This window comes from Rhinatrema bivittatum, chromosome 1 (genome assembly GCF_901001135.1).
Source record: "Rhinatrema bivittatum chromosome 1, aRhiBiv1.1, whole genome shotgun sequence".
In the NCBI taxonomy this organism is placed as follows: Eukaryota; Metazoa; Chordata; class Amphibia; order Gymnophiona; family Rhinatrematidae; genus Rhinatrema; species Rhinatrema bivittatum.
The window spans coordinates 277,313,241-277,339,733 of record NC_042615.1 but is presented as its reverse complement, the minus strand read 5'-3'; the positions used below and the strand labels follow the sequence as shown (position 1 = coordinate 277,339,733).

General features: G+C 45.7%; 1 protein-coding gene across 2 annotated transcripts in view; it reads right to left on the bottom strand.

Moving 5' to 3' along the window:
* Window positions 1-26,493, bottom strand: part of WDR54 (WD repeat domain 54) — a 74,166-nt gene that overhangs the window by 25,040 nt on the left and 22,633 nt on the right. For both annotated transcript variants that reach the window (XM_029595322.1, XM_029595331.1), the window contains exons 4-7: window positions 23,713-23,775; window positions 23,314-23,380; window positions 9,301-9,357; window positions 6,326-6,453 (exon numbers count right to left, since the gene is read on the bottom strand). In XM_029595322.1, the coding sequence (XP_029451182.1) occupies window positions 6,326-6,453; window positions 9,301-9,357; window positions 23,314-23,380; window positions 23,713-23,775 (315 nt within the window). The remainder of the gene's footprint in view (window positions 1-6,325; window positions 6,454-9,300; window positions 9,358-23,313; window positions 23,381-23,712; window positions 23,776-26,493) is intronic.

The following is a 26,493-nucleotide window of genomic DNA, read 5'->3' as shown; positions in this document are numbered from 1 at the left end:
AATCCATGCTGTCGCGTTCAGCGCCTCTCTGGCGTGGTTTAATGACGCAAGCTTCAACCCTTCAACGTTGGTCGCTGCGGGCTTGTGCGTGGATTCTGGCAGCGCATCACCCAACATCCGTTTTTGCAGAGAGGCTTGGGTGTGCATGGGCTTTGTGGGGGGCTGACCCCCCTGGCTTAGCCCTTTTTCCAGCGGTCCAAAGGAGGAGGTCCTTTTAGGTTTTACCGGGCGATCCGAGCGTGGCCCCAGTGATAAGTGGGCCGACAGCAGGGGCATAGAACCCTGAAGACTCTTCCCTCAGTTGGGTAACTTTTAATGCAAGTTGGCGCTGGGCCTGAGGCGACATCCGACCACAGACCCTGCAGGAGGACTAGTCATGATCCGGACCCAGGCAAAGATAACAATAATTATGTCCGTCAGTGACGGACATAATTTTTCTGCACTGGCAGTATTTAAAGCCAGGCGGCTTTGGAGCCATGCTAGAGCACTGAAATGTGCTGTTTAAAGCTGAAAAAATTCAATTGATCGAGGAGAAAAAAGCTTCGCATGCAGCCTCTAACGCGATAAAAAACAGACAGGAGAAAACATGGCGCCACGCGGGAAAGGACATACAGCCGTACAGAGCAAAGTTCTGTGATCTTTGAGATGCTCTGCCTCGGCCGCCCGGGAGGGACGTCCCAGACAGCATGGCTAATTCCGCCTGCTTATCTGCGGGAAAATCACAAGTATCAGTTTCCCTGGTGTTTTCTACATCAAAACCAGGAGGGACCGCAATTTCAGAGCCTCCTGAACTAAAAACATCAAAGAAAATCTGGGCCACTTTGTTGTCACAGGTGCCACTGACTGTTGTTAACGCTCTGTTAAGAAAGCTGGGAGTTAGCAATCTGTTGATGATCTGATGCCTGATGGGAGGAGCAATCAGATAGGAGTAGCATTCTGTTGGCATTTGAGGTAGTTGTGGGTGGATCCTTGGGCCGGTGGCAGATGACCACTCCCCCGGGGGAAGATCCCGAGAGGGACCACCGGTCAGGCTCAGAGTATGGAGACAGACACACACTAGTTCTTTTATTAGACAGTTTACTGAACCGCCAGAGATGGCAGTAGTGAGCTGATATCCCTGGAGGCTGAGCTGAGGAGAGGCTGAGGAGAGACTGAGATATAGTGAGTAGGCAGAGTATGCAGATGGTAACGTTCACACAATGTCCCAATGAAGCCCAGGAGCTGGCAAGTATAGGCCCTCGAGGAGTGAGTACCTGGTTCCAGGGAAAGCTCAGAGAGAACGATGGTAACTCACTGATGTAGCTGATATAGTTGCTAGTGAAGACTTCCAGGCAGAAGAGCAAGTCTGGGAACGAGGGCCCTCGAGGAGCGAGTACCAGTTCCAGACTGTCACCTGAAAAACAAAGGAGTGAGAGCGAGGCCCCCGAGGAGCGGGTACCTCTGGTAAGTCCAAAGGCAGAGTAGCTTAGGTAGCAAAACCCTTCCCTTGCTAACTCAATTTGTTAGCAATTACTGAGACCTTAAATATCCGTCGAGGGTGACGTCATCTTCGGGGGGATACCCCCGAGGTTTGCGCCATTGCCAGTACTTCAATCGGGGCCGTGCCGTGCGCGCGCCCCTAGGCCTCCAGAAAACATGGTGGTTGCAGCATTTAGCCGGTCCGGGAACGCCCGAGGACAAGTGGCAGGAGAACGCTGCGGCAGTCAATCTTCCCGCGGTCGGAGAGGGAGGCGCCAGAGAGGTAAGGAGGGCGGAGAGAGGGCGTCGGGCACCGACGGACACAACAGTGACCAACAGGGTGAGATAGGAGGACTAATATAAATTCAAAATATTGGGGAGAAAAATCATCAAAACTAGAGGAGGTGATGCCTGCAGATGATGTTATTTTGACCTACAGGAATCAGATGGGGAGAAGATTGCAATGGACAAGAAAATGCTGGATTTCAAAATAGCAGCTGTTCCCACTGAGACGACTGCCTGATCTGAGGTAAATTCAGCAAATTTGTCCAAGCACTCAAAGGCTAAAACTGAGGACTCATCAACATTATCATAATAAGTGCTGGCCAAAACAGGGTTTTTGGAAGTGTGCCCCTGGCAGATTTCTCAGAAACTGAATAGGAGAGGCTGGCAGTGCTGAAAGAGTGCCGGTTGCCATAGATTGAACAGCATTGACTGCTTTCACTGGACATCGTCTATGGTTGTTTAAAAAATGGCACAGAAGAATGAAGGCTGGAAAGGATGTCATACAGCCTGAAATTCTCCCCACACCCCCACTAGTAAACCTTACCCCTTTCCAGTGGTTTATAGCTGCCAATGAAAACTGCCCAGCACACTGTTTAAAAAAAAAAAAGAGAGAGAGATAGAGTTTAAAAATTAGAGAGGTAAGAAGGGATATTTTCTTCACAGAGGATCCTTAAACAGTATAAAGAGATACCTCACCCTCTCAAAACACTACCGAGCCCCCTCTGGAGTTCAGACTTTCCTGGAAGGACTCACAGAACTGGTTACAAAAGCCAGGAGCCTGGCCCTCAGAGATTTAAAAAAGGGTCTAAATACTCAACCAGGAAGCAAATAAACCCAAACCTGGGAGACAGATATCCAGTTGCCCCAAAACAGTAAGCATGTCCTGCCATCTGCCAGAGAGCCAGAATGTTGGCTTTTGCTGCAGCTGCACCATGGCAACAAGCAATGATGATGTCACAGATAAAGGGTGTGTCCTCTCTCCTCATCTGCTAGCAGGGTGAGAAAACCCACACATCTGAATTGGTATAGCCGGACGATAAGGAAAAAGTAATTTAAAGAGCACGGAGGGAGCCTCTCTTACTCTGCAAGCCTCTCAGGCTCCCGTAATATACTGAAGGAAATATAACTAAGAACATAAGAACATAAGAAAATGCCATACTGGGTCAGACCAAGGGTCCATCAAGCCCAGCATCCTGTTTCCAACAGTCAATCCAGGCCATAAGAACCTGGCAAGTACCCAAAAACTAAGTCTATTCCATGTTACCATTGCTAATGGCAGTGGCTATTCTCTAAGTGAACTTAATAGCAGGTAATGGACTTCTCCTCCAAGAACTTATCCAATCCTTTTTTAAACACAGCTATACTAACTGCACTAACCACATTCTCTGGCAACAAATTCCAGAGTTTAATTGTGCGTTGAGTAAAAAAGAACTTTCTCCGATTAGTTTTAAATGTGCCCCATGCTAACTTCATGAACTGTCCCCTAGTCTTTCTACTATCCGAAAGAGTAAATAACTGATTCACATCTACCCGTTCTAGACCTCTCATGATTTTAAACACCTCTATCATATCCCCCCTCAGTCGTCTCTTCTCCAAGCTGAAAAGTCCTAACCTCTTTAGTCTTTCCTCATAGGGGAGTTGTTCCATTCCCCTTATCATTTTGGTAGCCCTTCTCTGTACCTTCTCCATCGCAATTATATCTTTTTTGAGATGCGGCGACCAGAATTGTACACAGTATTCAAGGTGCGGTCTCACCATGGAGCGATACAGAGGCATTATGACATTTTCCGTTTTATTCATCATTCCCTTTCTAATAATTCCCAACATTCTGTTTGCTTTTTTGACTGCCGCAGCACACTGAACCGACGATTTCAATGTGTTATCCACTATGACACCTAGATCTCTTTCTTGGGTTGTAGCACCTAATATGGAACCCAACATCGTGTAATTATAGCATGGGTTATTTTTCCCTATATGCATCACCTTGCACTTATCCACATTAAATTTCATCTGCCATTTGGATGCCCAATTTTCCAGTCTCACAAGGTCTTCCTGCAATTTATCACAATCTGCTTGTGATTTAACTACTCTGAACAATTTCGTGTCATCTGCAAATTTGATTATCTCACTCGTCGTATTTCTTTCCAGATCATTTATAAATATATTGAACAGTAAGGGTCCCAATACAGATCCCTGAGGCACTCCACTGTCCACTCCCTTCCACTGAGAAAATTGCCCATTTAATCCTACTCTCTGTTTCCTGTCTTTTAGCCAGTTTGCAATCCACGAAAGGACATCGCCACCTATCCCATGACTTTTTACTTTTCCTAGAAGCCTCTCATGAGGAACTTTGTCAAACGCCTTCTGAAAATCCAAGTATACTATATCTACCGGTTCACCTTTATCCACATGTTTATTAACTCCTTCAAAAAAGTGAAGCAGATTTGTGAGGCAAGACTTGCCCTGGGTAAAGCCATGCTGACTTTGTTCCATTAAAACTACACAGAGCTGAAGTTTAAATGCATCAGGTACAGAAAGAAAAGGAACCTCTCTAATACATGATAGATACCAATTCTTGGGTTGCTGCTACTCCATGTGCAAAGCTGGCCTGGCAACACTGCAGAAGTAGCACTCACAACACTAAGGAAAAGAAAAAATGTTGGGTACTCTGCTGATGACGACATAAGATCTGTTGGACAGCTCAAGAGCAGCGCTAGAGGGAGCACTTTAGTAAGTGCTGTAATTGGCTTGGGTAGGGTAACGCAAATAGCGTGTGGAGCTAGGACAATACTGTTTAAGGCTGCAGGTACAGATAGGGCAGTTGAAGCCTTAGGAGGAAACAAAAGTCAGATCCTAGGAAACTTCCAAAAACCTAGGAGGTCTACGAGCAACACTCTCATAATCTACGATTTACAGGTCTGACTTTCAAAAGTATTTACATGCATAAAACGCTTCTGAAAATTGCCCAGGGGGTTTTGAGCGTAAAAATTTGCACAGAAGCAATTCCACATGTACTTTTATGTACACTGGAAAGAGACGAACTGGGAAGCAGAGTTGGGGTAGGGACAGCAGTTACATGCCTACTTTTGATTTTTGAAAGCAGGAGCATAAATCTAATCACACAAAGCAGGTGTAAACATGTGCACGTATGCTTCACTGCGTTTCCTGTGTACATGTTAATTTTCAAAGCGGACTTATAAGCAAAAGTCCGCTTTCAAAAGCCAAAGTCTGCATACATACAGACTTTAGTCCTCTGTGGACTGCTGAAAAATTACCCTCCCTATGAGCAAAGTAGTTTGATAGCTAAAAGAAGTAAATGTCTTGTTAGCTCTTGCCTTACAAAACAAGACTTGGTCTAATGAAAGACATTGATTGGATAAACAAAAACATACACTTGTACGGTTAGATTTGTGCTGCAGAGTGCCAGATTTCTTTTCTTTCTTTTTGACCTGGCAATTTCTTGCTCCTTTGTACTTCCAGCTCAGTCTGAAGCATGACTAGAATCTAGTGCCCTGAGCCTTCATTCACAATCACTGTGAATTTTATCCCTTGTTTTACATCTTCCCTCCCCAACATACTTAATCTGGTTCACTGTAGTAATCCTGGGCCAGGGGCCATACACCAGGGCTCCTTCTGAAACCCTGCAATCCTGGGCCCTGAATCTGGCTATCAGGTGTCACCTATAGGCAGTGACAATTACTCCTTCCCCCATGGGCCTGTGAACTCTGCCTCTGCAAGATGCCTAGCCCCATTGAGCCTGGGGAGTAGAAGACTGAACTTGGATGGAACCAGGGACCTTCTACATGGCACTGCACAACCCTGCAGCTGAGCCACTGGGCCGGCTCACCGGATGTTTCTAAATACTTAATCTGCCAAGAACATTTTACATTTAAACACATGTATATTCTGAGTGTGTTTCCCATTGAGGTACTGAAGTGGGGGGACCCACAAAATCGACATTTACATATGGTTATCCATAAATTACTAGGCTTTATTATTTAAACAAATCAATACTGCTTTCAACTTTCTGAAGCCATTGTTATCTTTATGTACAAAACGGAAATGGCACAATGTTATGGTGATGACGGAAGGAAAAACAAGAGAGGACGTAAGCATCTCTGAGATAATGACTAGGCACCAAAGGAAGGAGGCAACAAGGCACTGCTACTGGGGTCATAAAGGTAAATTCTGCCACTGCAATCAAAATTGGCTGACAGCATTCCATTTAGCAAACCTCATATCATCTCTGTAGGCTGCCAGCGCAGCACATGAAGCAAGTGGAGCATGAATTTTCAAACTAGGGCTGAGCAGTGAAATTAACCTGTCAACTTTGTCCAAGTATTCAGCTGCAATTAACCAGCTAAAATTGCAGCTGAACATTCAATTAAATCTAAGGCACCCATTTGTGCAGCTGCACTTAGGAGAACAAATTTGGTTGGTTTGTGCTGAGAATCGCACTAACCAGCTAAATTTGAAAACTCCATCCTGGGCAGGCCCCAACTCCTTCCCTTTTTTGTCCAGTTAATTTTAAATCTGTGTGCACGGTGATTTTATAGTAACTTGCAATTGCATCTGCTCTTACCTTACTCTTGCAGGCTTCTGAGGCAATGTCAGTGATCGGGTCCCGGTGCTCTGCCAACACCTCAGCCAGGGTGATATTTGTCCCTTTGTTTGGGATGTCAAACACCAGCACCAAGCCAGACGATGTCCCTGAAATCAGAGTAACCTGTCACAAGCAAGCACTGTAAAAGCTAATGGCACTCCTGTACTCTTCCAGACTCTTCCTTCCTATCCATTGGTCATTACAACCCATCTTTCCTTAGTCTCATGCTATGAAACATAAACCAGCACGTTCAACTCCTTTCTCTGTACTGTTAACCCCACGTTTCATTTACTGCCTGCTGTAAATGGGCTTTGATTTCCCATTTTGCCCCCTGCTTGCTTCCATTCTGCTCCCTTGCTCCATGCATGCTCTTACCAATTCCAAGGATCATAGTTTCAAATATCAGAATTGGAAGTGGTTATTTTTACCGTTTAAGTAACTTTAAATTAGTTCACATGAACCTATTCATCACTCAGTAGTAGAGGGCTTACCCTAATTAAATTTTAAAACTTTCATTCAAGCCCTATTAGTATCATTCCACTGATTAAATGTGTTTTTTCCCAAGATTATTAATTCCTAGTCAATCCTGAGGGAAAGGGTTTTTCTTGTTTACACAGTTTTACCTAGATTCTGATAGGTTCTTTAAATGATATATGTAAGAGTATCATGTTAGGTAAATTTGCCCTAGGTTTTGTTTTTTTTTTAATCAGTTTGAACCTGTCCTGCCCTTGTCAAGTCCATTTTTCATTTCCTAGCAGCATTCAACAATGCATGTCCTAGAGTCCCATTTTAATAGCAGAATCATAATCAAATCTGTTTATGTCCATGAATGAAGAAGCCCTGCATTCACGGCAGCATTTGAGAGCTGTTGAGAGAGGCAGCCAGTAAGGAGGAGGGATCTTACTTATCCATTGGAAGACACTGGTGTCAAGAAAAATTTTAGCAATGAGAAAGTGGGAAGTGGTCAATTTGTGGGACAAATGAGAAGCGGCTTTCTTCTTATAATACATATGGCATTTCTGCATAGGTCCTTTCAAACAGCATCTGTGAACCTTATCTCTTCTCAGCTCACTGTCTTCATCACCCTTCTAATCTGCATCGCCCTTTCCTGCATTATTCTCCCTCCTACTGCAATTCCTGTGTATATCAGAAACACAAAGAGGCCAACATTCAAAGGCATTTAAGTCTGATAACTCACAAGTTATCTGACTAAATGCCAAGTTTTCAATGTCCTCAGAACTTATCTGTTAACTTTTAGCCAGATAAGTCATTATCTAGCTAAAAATTAGCAAAATAAGTAGTGGGTGTTTTGCGGGTGGGGACAAGTTAGCTGTGAAACCTATCTGGCTAAATCTGATATTAGCAGTTAGCTGAATAACTTCTATCGCTATCTAGCCATGCCCTGGAGTAGGTCTAAAATTATTCTGGAATGTATTCCCAGATGACTTTAGCCTGAAACAGCCACCGGTATAGTCAAAAGAATATAGCTAGTTGAGTGGCGCTGGTAATTTAAAAAAAAAAAAAAGGTTGTGCACAAGCCTCGTAGATCATTTCCCAGTTACCCCTTCCCACTCAGGGGCAGATTTTAAAAGGGTTACGGGCGTAATATACGCCCGTAACCCTTTAAAACACCTCCTGCGCGCGCCGAGCCTATTTTCCATAGGCCCGGCGATGCGCGCAAGCACCGGGACACGTGTATGTCCCGGGGCTTGAAAAAGGGGGCGGGGCCTGAGCCTCCAGGCACAGCAGCCATTTGCCGCTGAGCCTGGGATCGCGGGTCAGCCATTGGCCGGCGCGCACAACCTACGCCTGCCCGGAGGCAGGCACAACTTCTAAGTTAAAGGTAAGGGGAGGTTTAGGTAGGGCTGGGGGCGGGTTAGATAGGAGAAGGGAGGGGAAGGTGGGGCGGGGGGGGAGGAAAGTTCCCTCTGAGAAGGAGGAATGGAGGAAGGCTGCACGGCTCGGCACACGCAAGGTGCATCCCCTTGTGTGCGCTGACCCCGGATTTTATAACATGCGCGCGACTGCGCGCACATGTTATAAAATCGGGCGTAGATTTATGCGCCCTGAGTTGTGCGCACAAATCTACGCCCGCGCGTAGCTTTAAATATCTGCCCCTCAAATTATTCAAAAAAAAAAAAGTGCTCTTCTAGCTAAGCTCCTCTTCCAAACCTCTCCAAGTGTGATTTAAAAATCTAAATTTCACGGTTTGGCACTGGCCTCCCCCCTTCCCCAGTAAAGCTTACTCTTAAATGAAGGCCTCCTCCTCTCCCTCCTTTTCCCAGCCCTAATCCTTCCACCTACTGGGTACTTTAGTCATCCATTGTCTAGCATCTGGATCTTGGTAATCTGCATGCTTCCAGCTTTGTCTAAACAATGTGAAAGCACCTGGGATAGCAACACACCACAAACTTGCTGCAAGACAGGGGCTGACTAGTACTAGGTGGGTGGATTAGGCTTGGGGTGGGGGGCCCTCCATTTAAGAGGAGGGATGGAGGTTAATGCCAACTTGTGAAACTCAGATTTTTAAACAGCACTTGGGAATGGTTTGGAATGTGGAGGGGTGGGCTTTACCCAGTAGAGCACATTTTTTAAACACTGAGTTGGGGCGCCTGGGAATTGACTGCAAGGCTTATGTACAACTTTTTAAAAAATGGCCATTGTCACTTAACTGGCTCTAATCTCTTGCATACAGCTGGTTAAGGCTAAAGTTATCCAGTAAACCTGAGGCGGCCATCTTTTAAATATTGCTGGTTAGGTTTAAAGTTATCTGACTAAAGTTAGCCTGATAATTATCCTGCTGAATATCCCTGAATAAAGTTATCTCGCTGAATTTCTGGGAAAACTTCTCCAAGTAACTTTAGCCAGTTAATTCATCCATTATACCATTTTTTTTTCAATAATGGCCTCTGAAAGTCTAATTTCTGAAGAGGTCATGATCAGCACTAATTTACCGACACAAATGTAGTGTCCACTGGCTGCAGCGATTCCTCGAGCAAACACCGCCTGAGCTGAAAGAAAACAATGAACACAAGGTCACAACCCTGTAGGCACTCTAGTGCTTAAGGAAGAACTAACTTCAACCTCTGCGGGACAAGGGCCTTCTTTAGGAAGCTTGATTACTAAAGGCAACAGAAGAGAGCTAACACTTTGCTGTAGGCACAGTTTGTGCCTACAGCAAAGTGTAAAATGTAAAAAACCCATAGGTTCATGCCAAATAGGGCGAGTCTGAGCCTCAACTGATGTAGGTGCTGTGCAGAAGAGAACCCAGAGCCAAGGAGCTGGAAGACCAAAAGCTGCAGGAGCAAACTACCAGGACAATTAAAAAGGAGCCTATTTAAAAGACAATTTTCAAAGCCATTTATGCTGGCTGAAAACTACCTTACCTCGATGCCGTTAAAATGCACATCCTATTAGCTGCCTCAGGAGGAGGTGCTGAGATTGAGGGGAAGAAAATAATGCACAGAGATTGCATTTTATGTGTTATTCCCATGAAAAAAAGGTGCAAGTGACAACAGGTACTTTATACCTTCGGACTCTGTCCCAACGTGCATAGCCCATGAAGGCACTGAATCTGGTAAATTCTTGGTGTGCTAGTTGGGGAAGAGACGTGAATTATAGCCACCTGTGAGATCAGCTACTACAATGGTAAACTAAACCTCCTGGTGTTAACAAGCAAGCACTAAATCTTCGATTAACACTCCATTGTACCCTCTATTGCCTGGACATTTGGCTACAATTCAGCAATACCTATATTGTTTGTATAGGCAATCAGTAATGATACAATACCACATACCCTGGCAACAGTACTTTCTTGACTCTTCAAAATATCATCTTGCCCAATTCTTGACTTCATTGCCATCTCTTTTGGTTTTATTCCTAAATCTTATTCCATTTTTGTCAATTTACCCTCAGTTGCTCAGGTACAAACATACAGACCAATGCAAGGGAACATTTTCCCTTTGAAAAATAATGTAAAGTCTGTGGTAAAATAAATACTTGTGGATTTTGCAGTTGTGTGCCCGGTCTGAAAACTGCCCTCTGAGCATTACTACTGGGTAATGCCTGCAACTCTCTTCCTTCCAGTGGCTGTGCCTTTGCTGCATCCCCTCCCCCTGCCAACCCAAGGATCAGAAGCCGGGTTTGTGATATTCTAATCTTTCCTGATGTAAATCTTGTGCGATGGTCACATCCCGTGATCCAAGAAAAATCTCCTTGCCAAGTCCACTCTTTACCTGTTGCTATATATTAATGTTTTTCACACATCAAGATGATGTCTGTTGAGATTCATAATAGTGAAAGCGACTAAACAGGAGGAACTTTCAAAAGCTTTAACCACTAATATAGCTTAACAGATGAAATACAAAACAGAACCCAAAAAGGTGGTTTTCTTTTACCCCAGCAGTTTCTTCCTGCTCCTTTGAGATTTCAGCTCAATTACAATCATTTTCTACTTGGGCATGGCAACCAGATCTTTTTTCCCATTTTATAAAACTCTTTCTCCCATCTGGTCTGGCCATTGCAGCAACAGTCTTTGGGCAGGGTTCACAGACCTAAGTGCCTTCTAGAAACTGATCCACACAGAGACCTCAAATCTGGCCACTTGGTGTCACCACTGAGCAAGGGCCGAGACCCCTCCCCCTAGGGCTACAAGTGCTGTCTTTGGAAACATCCCCTGCTCTGACCTGCCTAAGGAGCAGTAGCCAGGCTTGGGAATGGAGCTCAGGTCCTCTATATGGCAGGGTACAGTGCTGTTCCAGAAAAGTATGATCCCAATGATTTTGTTTATATTGACTGACATCTGGACCATATAATTTGTTTTTACTTTATAAAAAATTACCTCATTTTCTGACATTTGTTTTCTGCTTGCTAATTTGTTTTGTTTTTATGTTGTTGTTTTTTGGGGGGGGGGGGGGGCGGGCCAGGGGAGGGATCATACTGATTGGTGCTGGGAGGGGAGGCAAAGGATAGAGAATAGCAGTAGGGGAGGGGTTGAGTGAAGAGAGGGAGAGGGAGAAGGAATCTTGGAGGTGGAAGATGGTAAAGGAATCCCAGAAAAGAGGAGAGATTGGGGAATTGGACAGCAAGGGGAAAGGGGACTGAAGAGGAAAAAGTGGGAATAACAGAGGAGATCATCCAGGGTCAGGAAAAAAGCAAATGTTGCTTACCTGATGTAACAGGTGTTCTCACAGGACAGCAGGATGTTAGTCCTCACAAATGGGTGACATCGAGGATGGAGCCCACCACGGAAAACTTCTGTCAAAGTTTAAACAGAACTTTGACTGGCCCCTACTGGGCATGCCCAGCAAGGCACTGACCCTGCAGCCAGCAGGGGTCTCCCTTCAGTCTGATTTTCAAAGCTACAGGCAGTGCCTAGAAAGTAAGAATAAAACGAAACCCAACACCGCGGGGAGGCGGGCGGGTTTCGTGAGGACTAACATCCTGCTGTCCTGTGAGAACACCTGTTACATCAGGTAAGCAACATTTGCTTTCTCACAGGACAAGCAGGATGGTTGTCCTCACAAATGGGTGAGTACCGAGCTGAGGATGTCCCGACTTGCACCAAATGTACCCAACGGTGTGCAGCAAGCACAATAAGTGAGGAGAAATTTGGGAAAGGGCATCCGCACCCAACCGGGTAGGTGGAAGGGTGTTGGTACATCAGGTTGGAAAAAGGTTACGCAAGACAGACTGGCCGAAGATGGAGTCCTGTCTTCCAGCCTTGTCCAAACAATAATGGGCTGCAAAGGTATGGAGAGAACTCCAGGTTGCAGCTTTGCAGATGTCAGGAAGCGGCACCGATCGAAGGTGTGCCACTGACGTCGCCATGGCCCTCACAGAGTGTGCTTTAACACGGTCTTGAAAAGGAATGCCAGCTTGCTCATAGCAAAAAGAAAAGCAGTCCGCCAACCAGGAAGAAAGAGCCTGCTTACCCACAGGTTGTCCCAACTTATTAGGATGGAAAGAGACGAATAATTGAGTGCTCTTCCTATGGGAAACTGTACGGTCTAGGTAAAAAGCTAGAGCTCGTTTACAGTCTAGGGTATGCAGGGTCTGCTCTCCAGAGTTGGAGTGGGGCCTGGGAAAAAAGATAGGTAGTATGATGGATTGATTGATATGAAACTCAGAAACTACCTTAGGTAAAAATTTAGGATGAGTGCGGAGTACCGCGCGGTCCTGCAGGAGCTTAGTGTAAGGCGGATAGGTAACTAGGGCCTGTAATTCACTAACCCTGCGAGCTGAAGTAAGAGCCAAAAGGAATAACACTTTCCAAGTGAGATATTTAAAGTCACAGGAGTGCAGAGGTTCGAAAGGAGGTTTCATAAGACGACCAAGAACCAGGTTAAGGTCCCAGGATGGGGCCGGAGGACGCAAGGGCGGCTTTAGATGGAGCAAGCCCTTAAGAAAGCGTGTTACTAGGGGTTGTACTGAAATAGAATTACCCCCAATACCCTTATGGAAGGCGGCTACCGCACTGACATGCATTCTGATAGAAGAGGTTTTAAGACCTGATTCAGAGAGATGCCATAAATAGTCCAAGAATTTGGAGATTGGACAGGAAAGGGGATCAAGGGACTGAGAAGTGCACCATGATGTGTACCTTTTCCATTTGTATGAGTAAGACTTTCTTGTGGAAGGCTTTCGTGAAGCTATCAGGACCCGAGAAACGGAATCTGAAAGGTTGAAAGGCTGAAGGACTAACCTTTCAACATCCATGCCGTCAGGGACAAGACTTGGAGGTTGGGATGGAGGAGGCATCCGTCGTTTTGAGTGAGCAGATGCGGGTCCTTTCCCAGAGGAATGTGCCCGCGGATGGAGAGATCCTGGAGTATTGGAAACCATACTTGGCGTGGCCAGTAAGGTGCTATCAGGATCATGGTTCCTCCGTCCTGGCGTAGCTTCACGAGAGTCTTTGACACAAGAGGGAGTGGAGGGAATGCATAGAGCAGACCGGTTGTCCACTTGAGGGAGAATGCATCCCTCGGCCGAGAGTGCTGGCTCCGAATGAGAGAGCAGTAATCGTCCACTTTATGGTTCTGAGGGGACACAAAGAGGTCTATGCGGGGAGAACCCCACTTGTGAAACAGAGAGGTCGCTACCAGAGGATCGAGTGACCACTCGTGTGGTTGGAAGACACGGCTCAGCTGGTCTGCCAATACATTGTCTACTCCCGGCAGGTAAGTGGCCCTGAGGTACATGGAGTGGGAGAGGGCTTCCGCCCAGATCTGCGCAGCTTCCTGACACAGAAGGAAGGAGCCTGTGCCTCCCTGCTTGTTTATGTACCATATGGCCACTTGGTTGTCTGTCTGGATTAAGATTATCTGATGAAAGAGATGATCTTTGAAAGTGCGGAGCGCATAGCGGATTGCTCGAAGTTCCAGGAAATTGATCTGGTGTTCGGCTTCCTCTTTGGACCATAACCCTTGGGTTTGAAAGTCGTCCACATGGGCTCCCCAACCGATGTGAGAAGCGTCGGTGGTTAGGATTACTTGCGGATCCGGTGGAAGAAAGGGTAAGCCCTGAAGGAGGTTGACCTGAGTCGTCCACCAGGTTAAGGATAGGCGCAGCGCTTGTGTGACTGTGACTATGGAGGACAGAGGCTGAAAAGCTTGAATCCATTGGTGTCATAGAGTCCATTGTGTTACTCTCATGGCTAGTCGGGTCATGGGAGTGACTTGAACCGAGGATGCCATGTGCCCTAGGAGAATGAGGAACTGGCGAGCCGTGGCAGTGTTCTGAGACTGGAGCTGGCGAGCCAGGGACATTAGGGTGTGGACCCTCTGAAGAGGAAGGTAAGCCTTTGCCTGTAAGGTGTCCAAGTCTGCTCCAATGAAGGATAAGGTTTGAGACGGGACTAAGCAAGATTTCTCGTAATTGACGAGAAACCCTAAGGAAAGGAGTGTTTGAATTGTCAATTTTAGGGAGGATTGAGCTATCTGTTGGGTGGAGGCCCTGATTAGCCAATCGTCCAGGTATGGGTAGACATGGACACCTTCCTTCCTTAGGAATGCTGCTACCACTACGAGACATTTGGTAAAGACTCGTGGGGCAGAAGCTAGACCGAAAGGGAGGACACGGTATTGATAATGGTCGTGGCCTACTAGAAACCGCAGATATTTGCGATGGGATTGTGTGATCGCAATGTGGGTATAAGCGTCCTTGAGGTCGAGAGAGCACAGCCAATCCCCTCTTTGTAGCAGAGGGAGCAGCGCGCCTAGGGTTACCATTTTGAACTTCTCTTTTTGAAGGTATTTGTTGAGGGCTCGAAGGTCCAAAATGGGACGTAGTCCCCCTGATTTCTTTGGTATTAGGAAGTATCTGGAATAGAATCCCTTGCCTCGTTGAGAGGGAGGAACGGGTTCTATAGCATTTGATTGCAGAAGAAGGGATACTTCCTGTTGTAATTGAGCCAAATGGGTGGATAGACTCCACGCTTGAAGAGGCGGGGAGTCTGCCGGAAGAGTTATGAAGTTGAGGTGGTAACCCTGTGCGATAATTGTTAGCACCCACTGATCTGAGGTGATCTGCAACCAAGGTTGTAGAAAATGGTACAGTTGACCTCCTACAGGGATGTCCGGAAGAGGGGTTTGGCATGTGTTCCCTACAGGGGAGTCAAAGGCCAGCCGCAGGCCCAGGAGGAGGGGCTACAGTAGGCCTTTGTTTCCGCGGCTGAGGCCTAGTAGAGGATCGAGCTGGACGAGGCCTGGCCGATGGAGGGTAATAACGGCGTGGTCGAAAGAATGACTTCTTAGAGTCTTTCTTTTGCGGTTGCTTGGAGGTCAGCTCAGGTGGGACAGATGAGAGTTGTTTCAACGTCTCATGGTGGTCTTTTAACTCCGCCACAATCTGCTGAATTTGCTCTCCAAACAAATTATCGCCTAAGCAGGGTAAATCAGCAAGACGATCCTGAACCTCTGGGCGAAGGTTGGATGATTTTAACCAAGCCCAACGTCTGGCTGAGATGGCTGTAGCTGAAACTTTTGTGGAAGCATCGAATATGTCGTAGGCAGTCCTTATCTCGTGCTTCCCTGCCTCAAATCCCTTGTGAAGAAGGGCTTGAAGCTGCGGTTGGTATTGGTCTGGCAACGTGTCAGCATAGTCTTGCATCTGCTTAAGGATGGCTCTGTTGTACTGAGTCATGTAAAGTTGATATGAAGCTATGCGTGAAATCAACATAGCTCCATGATAGACTTTCCGTCCAACACTATCTAGGAACTTGTTGTCCCTGGTAGGTGGGGTAGAAGAGTGTGGCTTAAGACGCTTGGCCTTCTTCTGCGCGGACTCAACCACAACAGAGCGATGATCCAGTTGAGGTTTTTGGAAACCTGGTGCTGACTGGATAAGGTAGGTGGAGTCAGCTTTTTTGTTAACTGGGGACACTGATGAAGGAGATTCCCAGTTTTTCTTGAGCAGATCCAAAAACACCTGGTGTATAGGGATGGAAGCGATGATTTTTGGAGCATCCAGAAATTGAAGGAGTTCCATCATCTGGTGTCTGTCATCAGCTTCAGATTGTAGTTGAAAAGGTACAACTTCTGACATCTCTTTCACAAAATTAATGAAAGATAGATCCTCAGGAGGAGATCTTTTTCTACTCTCTGTAGGAGATGGTGGCGAAGGTAAATCTGTGTCAGAAGATGTATCATCATCATCACCCCAGGTATCGTAGGGATCAAGTGGGGCTTGTAGCCCTGATGGACCTGGCTGAGGCTCTGAAGGCATCGATGGAAACCGAGGTGGAATCGGTGCCGTAGGTGGAACCAGAAATGGCATCGATGGCTTCGGTGCTGCCGATGGAATCGGTGCCTGGCGTGGAATGGATGGAACCGAAGGATATATCGGTGGAGATATACCAGAAGGCACCGATGGAACCACCCCGGAAGGGGGAATCCGGAACGGTGTTTCTCCTGCCGATGAAAATCCAGTCGGAGACGGTGGTGTTGTCGATGGTACTGGAATCACCGATGGAAGGGCCGTCATGAGCGCCTCCATGCGGCTCAGTAGCGGTGCTAGCGCTTGTATCAACGGCTTGGTGGTCGGTTCCCTCCTCGGTGGCGAAGCCGGTGCCGGTGTCGGTGTCGGGGGCGGCACTGGAACCGGTGCCGGAGACGGTGCCGATGGAGGTTGCAATTTCTTCATCGCTTTCTCGTTGGCCTCCTGGACCAGCCGGTCCAGTTCTGCCCGGAGACCAGGGGTAACCATACCCGGCTCGACGGGAGAGGGAGGCTGAGGCAGGGCCGGAGGGACCACCGTAACCGGTGGGATCACGGCCCCCGCACCCCGGGAGGGTGAGGGTTTCCTCGATGCCGGCGAACGAGACATGGAGGGTGTCCGGTCTGTTCGCGGCTTCTTTGTCGGTGGCTCGGCTTGAGCAGAGGTCGATGGCTGTGGATCCTCGACAGGCCGAGACTTGTGCCTTCGATGGCGGTGCTTTTCCTTCCGATCCCCTCGCCCATCCGGAAAAAGGAACGGGAGTCGACGGCTGAGAAGCGATCGATGGCGGACGGTCACTGGAGGGTTGACGATGATGGTACAACTTCGACGGTGCCGGTTCCGATGACGTCGATGCTATCGATGGCGTTGGGGTGGGTGCATGGAAGAGGAGCCCCATCTTCTCCATCCTGGCTTTGCGACCCTTGGGTGTCATTAAGGCACATTTGGTGCAAGTCAGGACATCATGCTCACTACCCAAACACATTACACAAACCCTGTGGGGGTCTGTGATGGACATAGTCCGGGTACAATCCGGACAACGGCGGAACCCCGTTGCCATGGCCTGAAGCCAAAATTTAGGCTGGGGATCGGTAAGTGCCAACAGGCCTCAAGGGCCAAAATCGACGGTAGTCGATGGAAAAAGGCAAAAAACTTACCGGGTTCCGTAAGATGACTAAAAATTTGTCGAAGGGAGACCCCTGAGGGGCAAATTTTCTTAGGAAATTAACTTCCAAATTCCTGTCAGGAACGTGGTTAGAGAGCTCCTTTCACCGCGTGGCAACTGCTGCGCGGAAAAAAGAAGACTGAAGGGAGACCCCTGCTGGCTGCAGGGTCAGTGCCTTGCTGGGCATGCCCAGTAGGGGCCAGTCAAAGTTCTGTTTAAACTTTGACAGAAGTTTTCCGTGGTGGGCTCCATCCTCGATGTCACCCATTTGTGAGGACAACCATCCTGCTTGTCCTGTGAGAAAGTACAATCCACTCTTACACCCCTCCTCCCCATCTCTTCCTTCACGCACAACACCCCATCCAATCTCCTCACTCACTCATACATATCTTAAACCCCTCTATTCCTATTCTACTCACTCACATATTCCTACTTTAAATTCCCCCCTCGCCCGATCACTTCTCTCATTCACTCTCATGCTTCCACTTTAAATCTCTCTCCCCCTTCTGATCTCCTCTCTCTCTCTCACTTGATTTTTCACCCCTTCTCATGATCCCGGCTTGGGACTGGATGAGAGCAGCAGTGTGTCCTCCTCCTCTGCTGCTGGGGGCTGGACTGTCATGGTTTGAACCGAGCGGGACACCATAATGCTGGGCAGTTCAAACCATGATACCAGCCCCAAGCAGCAGAGGCGAAAGACATGGCCAGAGGTGCCATGCTACCACTATCCTCCTCTGACCTAGCCCCAAACGGGAAGCAGGCATGGGGTGGAGGGGAGAAAAGAGCTGGGCTGTTACCGCGGCCGCCACTTCTGGTTCAACCATCCCCCTCGGGAATCTATGGGCAATGGACAATTCCATGGTAAGGGCTGGATGTTGTGGCCCTTACTGCATCATATGTTCTGCATTAAAGAATCAAAACTCATTCTATCAGGCCGATACAGTACAGTGCGCTCCGCTGTTAGCCCAGGTTTGGACGCGCGTTTTCGACGCGCTAGCTTTACCCCTTATTCAGTAAGGGGTAATAGTGCGTCGAAAACGCACGTCCAACCCCCCCCCCCCCCCCCCGAAACTTATAGCCCCTGCAACATACAAATGCATGTTTTTGGCCCTATTAGTTATTCCCACGTGATACAGAAAGTAAAATGTGCAGCCAAGCCGCACATTTTACTTTCAGAAATTAACGCCTGCCCAAAGGCTGGCGTTAATTTCTGCCGGCTAATTTTCGTTCCTGTAGTACCATGGATCAGTCCAGACGCCCACCCTACGGATTGTTGGGGGTTCTTTGGGATAATCTTTCAGCTCGACTGTGTAATTATGGGACTGATTAAGAGTTCAGGTTGCAAGTTTTTTGCTTAGACTTGTTTATGGTTGATATTCAATTTTGTATTGATCCATGATATTCAATTTGTATTGATCCATCCAAAGTGTTTTTCCTTATTGCTTGGATATTCTTAATACTGAAGGTTTACAGAGGGCGTACCAGTTATGAGGGACCGCCCTCTCAGTTTTTGCTCTGACTCCATCTGCTGGAAGGGGGACATAACCCACGGTCTGGACTGATCCATGGTACTACAGGAATGAAAATTAGCAGGTAAGGAATAATTTTTTTATATATAATGTAAGGGCATAATCAAAGGGTTTGCAGCAGGTGATGACAACGGTAACAAACCTGTCAGAAAGATATTCAAAAGGCATTCAAAAATCAAACATTCAGACATCGAGTGGGTACACTTTGTGAAATTCACCCGATTGTTAGACATACAGGGTTATATGATATCAGCAGGACTTCTCCATTTATTTCTACTCTTCTCTTTGTAACATTATAGTGTTTATTATCACTACCATCAATTCTGCTGTGTACATTTATGTATCTATTTCATTCTAGTATAGAATGCCATTTTACATTATGACACCATCTTCTCTACCCGGACTGGTTTTCCCATGTACCATGTGATCTTTGATGATTGGACTATCTGTTTTGGTGCCAAGCTTGGCGTCTTTAAAAGCTTGCCAGTGCCTTTATCCTGTGTATAAGCTCCTGACATTTTTCAAAATGTCTTTTTGACAGGTATGTTGCTGTCTTCATTTACCATGGTTAAATTGCTGTTTGTAACGTTTCGATACTAGAACATTGCTGTAGCACCCAGCTGAGTGTTTTGAAGTTTTCCATAGTGCTCTCTCCCAGTGTGTAGAAGCTCTTATCTTTGTACGAGCTCTGGCTCATTTTCATTTTTGTTTGTGTGTGTGAGCTCCCAAATGTTTTTCTGCATTTCTTTAAATGTTTTTTAAATGTTCTTTTGAATGCGATAGGTATGTTGCCGCTATTAGCTGCTTTAAACCTTTTCATTAGTCATTGTACGTTCACCCATTTAGTTTTTATTGTTCATTTTCTTTTTATTTTCTTTTTTGCTTCTGTATGAACTCCTTACATTCTTTGAATGTATTTGTGATAGTTTGCTGTGATTATTTATTTCTGACATTAGAACGAGGCTGTGGTCAACCCTTGCGCTTCTAAGTTTGCCGGTGTGTTTATTTTGTGAACGAGCTCCCGACATTTTTTGTATATTTTTTGAATGCCTTTTGAATATCTTTTTGACAGGTTTGTTACCGTTGTCATCACCTGCTGCAAACCCTTTGATTATGCCCTTACATTACATATGTTGTTTTTATCTTTTACAGTGTAAGAGCTTCAGCCTTTGTGGCAAAAACACGGTGACCGTGTGGAGGGACACCTTGATTGTTGATATATGAATTTATTTACAGAATCAGGAGTTTTTTGAATAAATTCTGTAAACTTATGAAATAGTAAGGCCTATCATTTTTCATACGCTCTATAATTTTCAATAAATATATAAAAACATTAGTCCACCACCTATACTCCAATAAAATACTAAAAAGGTATATCAATATCAGAAACAATGAAGACACAACAAAGATATAACATACAATAAAAATGAATACAATTAGTGAACAATATAACATCTCTCCCCCCCCCCCCCCCCCACCACAATCAGTCTCAGCTCAGTTGCTTTCTGGTAGGCTGAAGGGATACTGAGGGGATAGTGTGTTGCTGAGTTGTTCCCTGCTGCTTCTAGTGGATGCTTAGCCATCTCTGTAGTTTCTCTGGTTACAGCACTGGACCCCAAGGATTTTACTTTATTTGGATTGGTGGGGGGGGGGGGGGGGTCATATGGGTAAAGGGCCATTTTTTCACATTCATGGGAGGTGGTGGGCAAAGGAAGTGTGCCATCGCCACTCGGTTTGCATCAAATCATTTTTTTTTTTTTTTTGAGGGGGGGGGGGGGGAGTACCCTCCTTGGAAGGTGGCAGGGGGCGGATGAAGGTCTCCAAAGACCCTTGGGATGAATTTGGCCAGACTGGGGGGGGGGTGCTAATTTTTGGGCCTTGGACCCTTTACGCAATGGCGGCCTCGGATGAGGTGGGCCACCATCATGCAGGGAGGCCCAGTACTGCGGCTCAATTTTTTTGTTGTGCATTTCTATCATGATAAACAAATCACACCTCATTATTGCTGCAATAGTTTACCTGGGAGGGGCCAAATATCGCAGGGATGCCCCCCACAGTATTTGGCCTCTTTCATGACAAACTATCACGGCTTAATAAATCTTCCTATTAGCTGGAAAAATTTGACTGAAAATATCTGAGTTAGTCGGATAACTTATACGACCAGCAATGTGCTGGTAAGGCCCTACCCCTCGCGATGCGGTGGTATTATTCAAATTAGGGGAAGAGGAGGATTGTGGGTGGGTTTAGGCGGAGTTATCTCCGAGCAACACTGCAAGCGATAATGTTTTTCACATTATTGCTGGCAGCACTGCGAGAAATAACTACATCTTTTCATGTGGTGGTAAGGGGGTGACAGTGTGTGGTGCGGCTGCACTGCGGCGGGCAAAACAGCACTGTCACAATGCGGCCAACTGCCAACTATCGCCCCCCCCGCCCCAATTGTTCTGAACTAGGGGCAAGTTGGCTCCTCCCTGAATGCCCTTGCTCTACGCACCACTTAGCCAGCTAACTAGTTATCCGGCTAAGTGGCAGCCATTCAGTAAGGCCAGATATTCATCCGCTGATACTTAACAGGATAAGTACTAATTTATCTGGCTAAGTAGTGCTGAATATTACTCTAGTTATAAATTGGTTTAAATCTGGCCCCACCACCATCTATGGGCAGGGCCAGCATTAGGAAGGGAACCCAATTGGAGCCCTGTCTATCCTCCAAAGTCTAAAATCACTTCCTGTTCCTCGGGAGCACCCATGAGGCAGGAGCTTCAGCTGCCTGTGTGTGAAGACATCTGCACCAGATCTGAAGATGCACTTCCCTCTCTCCCAGTTATTTAATTTCTGGCTCCCTCCTACTCTTCATTATCGGGTCGATACAGTAAAAAACGCGGGAGAGCGGGTGAGCGCCTGCTCTCCTGTGTGCGCGATACAGTAAATACATTTATTTAAATTAGGCCCGGCGGTAAAAAGAGGCGCTAGGGACACTAGCGCGTCCCTAGCGCCTCTTTTCGGATGGGAGCGGTGGCTGTCAGCGGGTTTGACAGCCGACGCTCAATTTTGCTGGCATCGGTTCTCGAGCCCGCTGACAGCCATGGGTTCGGAAACCGGACGCCAGCAAAATTGAGCGTCCGGTTTTCAAAAATTTTTTTTTTTTACTTTTTTAAACTTTCGGGACCTCTGACTTAATATCGCCATGATATTAAGTCGGAGGGTGCACAGAAAAGCAGTTTTTACTGCTTTTCTGTGCACTTTCCTGGTGCCCGGAGAAATTAGCGCCTACCTTTGGGTAGGCGCTAATTTCTGAAAGTAAAATGTGTGGCTTGGCTGCACATTTTACTTACTGAATTGCGCGGGAATACCTAATAGGTCCATCAACATGCCTTTGCATGTTGTGGGCGCTATTAGGTTCGAGGGGGGGGGGATGGGGGGGTTGGACGCGCGTTTTGGACGCGCTTATTACCCCTTACTGAATAAGGGGTAAAGCTAGCGTGTCAAAAGCGCGCGTCCAAATGCCGGTTAACAGTGCGCTCCGTACTGTATTGGCCTGTTTGTTAGGTGGGTGGGACAGGGCTGAATCACTCTAAGCTCTGCATCCCCCTCGGGTCAGCCCTGTTCCCAGGATACAGTCCAACATCATAACTGAAGTGACAGATTCTGTACAAGCTTTTGTGAATAAGATATTTTTGGTCTCAACACAAAGCAATTCCAATTTTACAAACTAATTTATGAGGAAGAAGTTCACTGATGTTAGTAAGCTGAGAAACTCCATTGGCTGCAAAGGTTGATGATTCTCTTTTTACTTTTTTTTTTTTTCAGTTTTGCACTACAGCCATAATTTGTTTGGGTAAACGTTATTTCAGTTTCTGTTATTTATATAGATATACCTATCCTGAAAATTTGTTTGCTATAAATTGAATGGTTCAGGAGATAATGTCTGCACAGACAGAAAGAAAAAGTGAATACATAAGCATTTTTTTAAGGAAAAAAAATAACAAGAAAGGTCAAAGCAAAGATATCAGTGAATGATGGAGAATAAATCAAAAATGATATATACTACCAAACTGCAAAATAAGTTATTCACATTGATGGATGAACAACTTGTGTTCCATGAACAGCTATAACAGCACTACTTCTGTTGCTCCTAGACAGGCTTCCTAGTGCAGGGGCCTCCCATAGACACGCTTCCTTGTATATGGATCTGTGCTCCTCTAAAACCCTCGTATGCATGGGCTCTTCTCAGATATACTTCTTCCTGTGCAGGTCCATGCCCTTCCCAGACACCTACCATGGCCATCTGTGATTGTAAAAGACATCTTCTCATATACCAGTTCTGTCCTTTGAAATCCATTCCTGCTAACCCTGTGTATTCACCTACCATATATCCTGGAATTTTCCTACATAAATATTAGCTTATGCATGCTCCTTATGACTGATTTCTTGCAGCTACACATCCAAATACTCAGTAATATCAAAGTAACCTGACCCATCTTTCTTTTCTTGCTAATCCTCTTCTGGAGCATTATAGTAGAATCCCTGCTAAATACATAAGTCTCCTGCATACATACCAGGTGGTGTTTCCAGGGCATCTAAAGCATGCCAATAAACCATGATGGATCCATCAGCCTCATACATCTACAGAAAGAGAAAACATGAACCATTTAATAGATAAACTATCAACTAATATAATGAAAAGAACGTCATGGCAGAAATCTCTGGCTAACTGAGCCAAGATCCCAGCACAAACATCACCTTCTGCTGGACAGTAAATGCAAGTTTAGCTTAATGGTGGAGACTACCCTTATAGAGGTCACATACTCTGCAACAGAAACCACAGTCTACTACAACATTATACAGCACTATGGCTGGACCACTCTGCCAGCCCCAGCTCAATTTATGTTTCACAAATTAAATATGCCATTTTACATTCCGTATCTCAGCATTGTTAACTTAGAAATGAGTCCAACCTGAATTCCCTTCTGAGAGGTCAGAACCAGAAGAATGCGATATGGCAGGACACACCAGGATGCCTAGGAAAAAAAAAACATTTTCCAGTAAGGGATATTTCCACTACCATCTGAATCACACTAAAGAGCATAAAGCTAACTGTAGTCTGAGCACAGAGCTGTGAAACCTGAAGAATCGGGATGAAATCTTACCTCAACCACATACACTATAATATTCAGAAAGTAAATGTGCTTAAACCCTCTCATTCTCTCTCTGTTCTTCCCTATCAAAAACAGGTTCTCTATTTATTTATTTGTTTGATCTTCCCATATCTCACAATACATACACTATGACTGCATCAACTCCGTTTGGCATGTAGGTGGCAATATTCAAAACTTTTTACATAGATACAGCAAATACATTCAACTGCATGAAAAGCCCCTTTGAAAATTGCCCCATCCCTAAAAGTAGGTAAAATTACACACACTGTTTTATAACATAAAAAGAAGGGTGGTGTGAAAGTACATGCTAAGGAAAAATTGGGTCTTACCTTCTAATTTTCTTCCCTTGAGTCCCACACACCAGTCCAGAATGACTGAGTTTTTCTCTCTTACCAGCAGATGGAGAAGGAGAAGAGAAGCTTTACTGTACTATTGGTACTTACATTACTGTGCCACCTGCAGTCAATTAGTATAGTCTGTAACCAAGTTTAAAAACATAATCTCTTATTACTGAGCAGGGGAAAGACAAAGCTATTGGTAAACACCCAAGATAAAACTTGAAAACTCCTCCTATGAGAAGCTTTGAACATCAAGAACATTCCGAGTAGATGTACACATACACACATACAAAAGCGGTCTTCATAAACCAACCGCGTGACTCTGGATTGGTCTGTGGGAATAAAGGAAGGAAAATTAGCAGGTAAGAACTAATTTTCCTTCCTTATTGTCCTCCAGACAAGTTCAGAACAATTGGGATGTGCCAAACCTTCCATAAACCGGATGGGAATCCGAAAGATCCGCTTGCAGCATACACTCACCAAACTGAGTGATGTCTGGGCCCCACCCATCCAACATATAATATACACATACACACATGTTGGCAAAAGTGCCTAAAGTCTCCACTCTGCAACTGACTCTGCCCAAGATGCTGCTTATGCTTGTGTAGAATGTGCACTAAGACCTACAGGAGCCTGTAGACTCTTGCAAACGTATGCTAACTATTGCCTTCTTAATCCATCTTGCAATAGATGCCTTTGACACATTCTCACCTTTCTTTCAGCCACTAAACAACACAAAAGGATGGTCTGACTTACAAAAAGCTTTTGTAACCTTCAAATATCTTAGAAGGGTCCTATGCACATCCAAAACATGAAGCTCCCTAGAGTAGGCAGAAGAAGAATCTGCCATCTGAAATGCAGGCATCTCAAACTATTGACTTAGGTGAAAAGGATGGCCTCATATAAATAGTAATCACCTCATCGGAAACTTGGAGAAAAGGATCTCTATACGAGAAGCCTGAAATTTTGAAACACGTCTCGCTAAACAGATAGCCACCAAAAACACTGTTTTCAGCATAAGATACTTTAAAGATTCCCTCCTTAACAGCTCAAAAGGGACCATTAACACTAAATTAAGATGCCGGACTGATGGACATACATGTTGAACTCTCCAAAAGAATCTTACCACATCTGGATGTGGTGCTAAAGGAGAAATCTGTATCTTTCCTCTGTAAGAGGATAACGCCACCTGCACTTTAAGAGGTTTTAAGGACAAGCCCTTCTGCAACATGGCTAAAATCTCCAGAATTAAGGCCTAAAGCAGAAGCAGCTGACATCAGGACTCAAAAACCCTCCAGACATGCACATTTGCCAGAGAAGTTGAAGTATTTCTGGCCCGTAGCAAAGCTGTGTCAATCTCTTACAAATAACCCTTCACTCTCAGTCTCCTCCTTTCAAGAGCCAAGCTATGAGACAAAAGCTATCTGCCTGCTCCAAGAAGATGGGGCCCTGACATAACACGGGCCCAGACATAACAGACCAGTCTTAAGGGGCCTCCAACTGCTAGATTCCCTAAATCCGCAAACCATGGTGATCAGGGCCACTCCAGAGCTTCCTTGCTGCCTTTCTATTCACATGATTACTCGTCCTATCAAGGGCCAAGGTGGAAAAACAAAGCAGAAGCCCTGTAGTGGTCTCACATGGGCAGCCACCCAAGGAACTAGCTCCAGCATAGACACCTTGAAGCCTAGAACCTGCAAAAAAAAAAAAAAATCACAGGCTCTGGGTGATGTCATCTGCAGCAATTGAAACTGCAAGGCAGGTCCATCAATCTGTTTGTTGTAAGAAACACCTTGCTATACCTATCTTGAAATGAAATTCCAGATATTCCCAAGTCTGTGCCGGAACTAGTTTGTTCTTGACAAAACTCAGTATCCAGCCTAAGGACTGTAACAGCAGAACTACTCTGCAAATGGAACACTGGTAGTTGGTGCTGGATTTTGCAGGAATTAGCTAGCCATCTAAACAGGAATGCGCCAGGATACCTTCCCTCCACAGAGCTGCTGCTACTACCGCTATCACTTTGGACAATGGGTGAGGAGCCATTGCCAGCCCAAAGGGGAGCACTCACCTAGCACTGCAAATCTGAGGAAATTTTTAAGTTCTTGCCGAATAGGAATGTGAAGATAAACTTCAGAGAGATCCAAGGATGCTAGAAACTCTACTTTCCTGACTGCCGCAATGAACAAGCACAGAGTTTTTATTCAAAAAGTGAGTCACTTGTAAGGACGTATTCACCTTC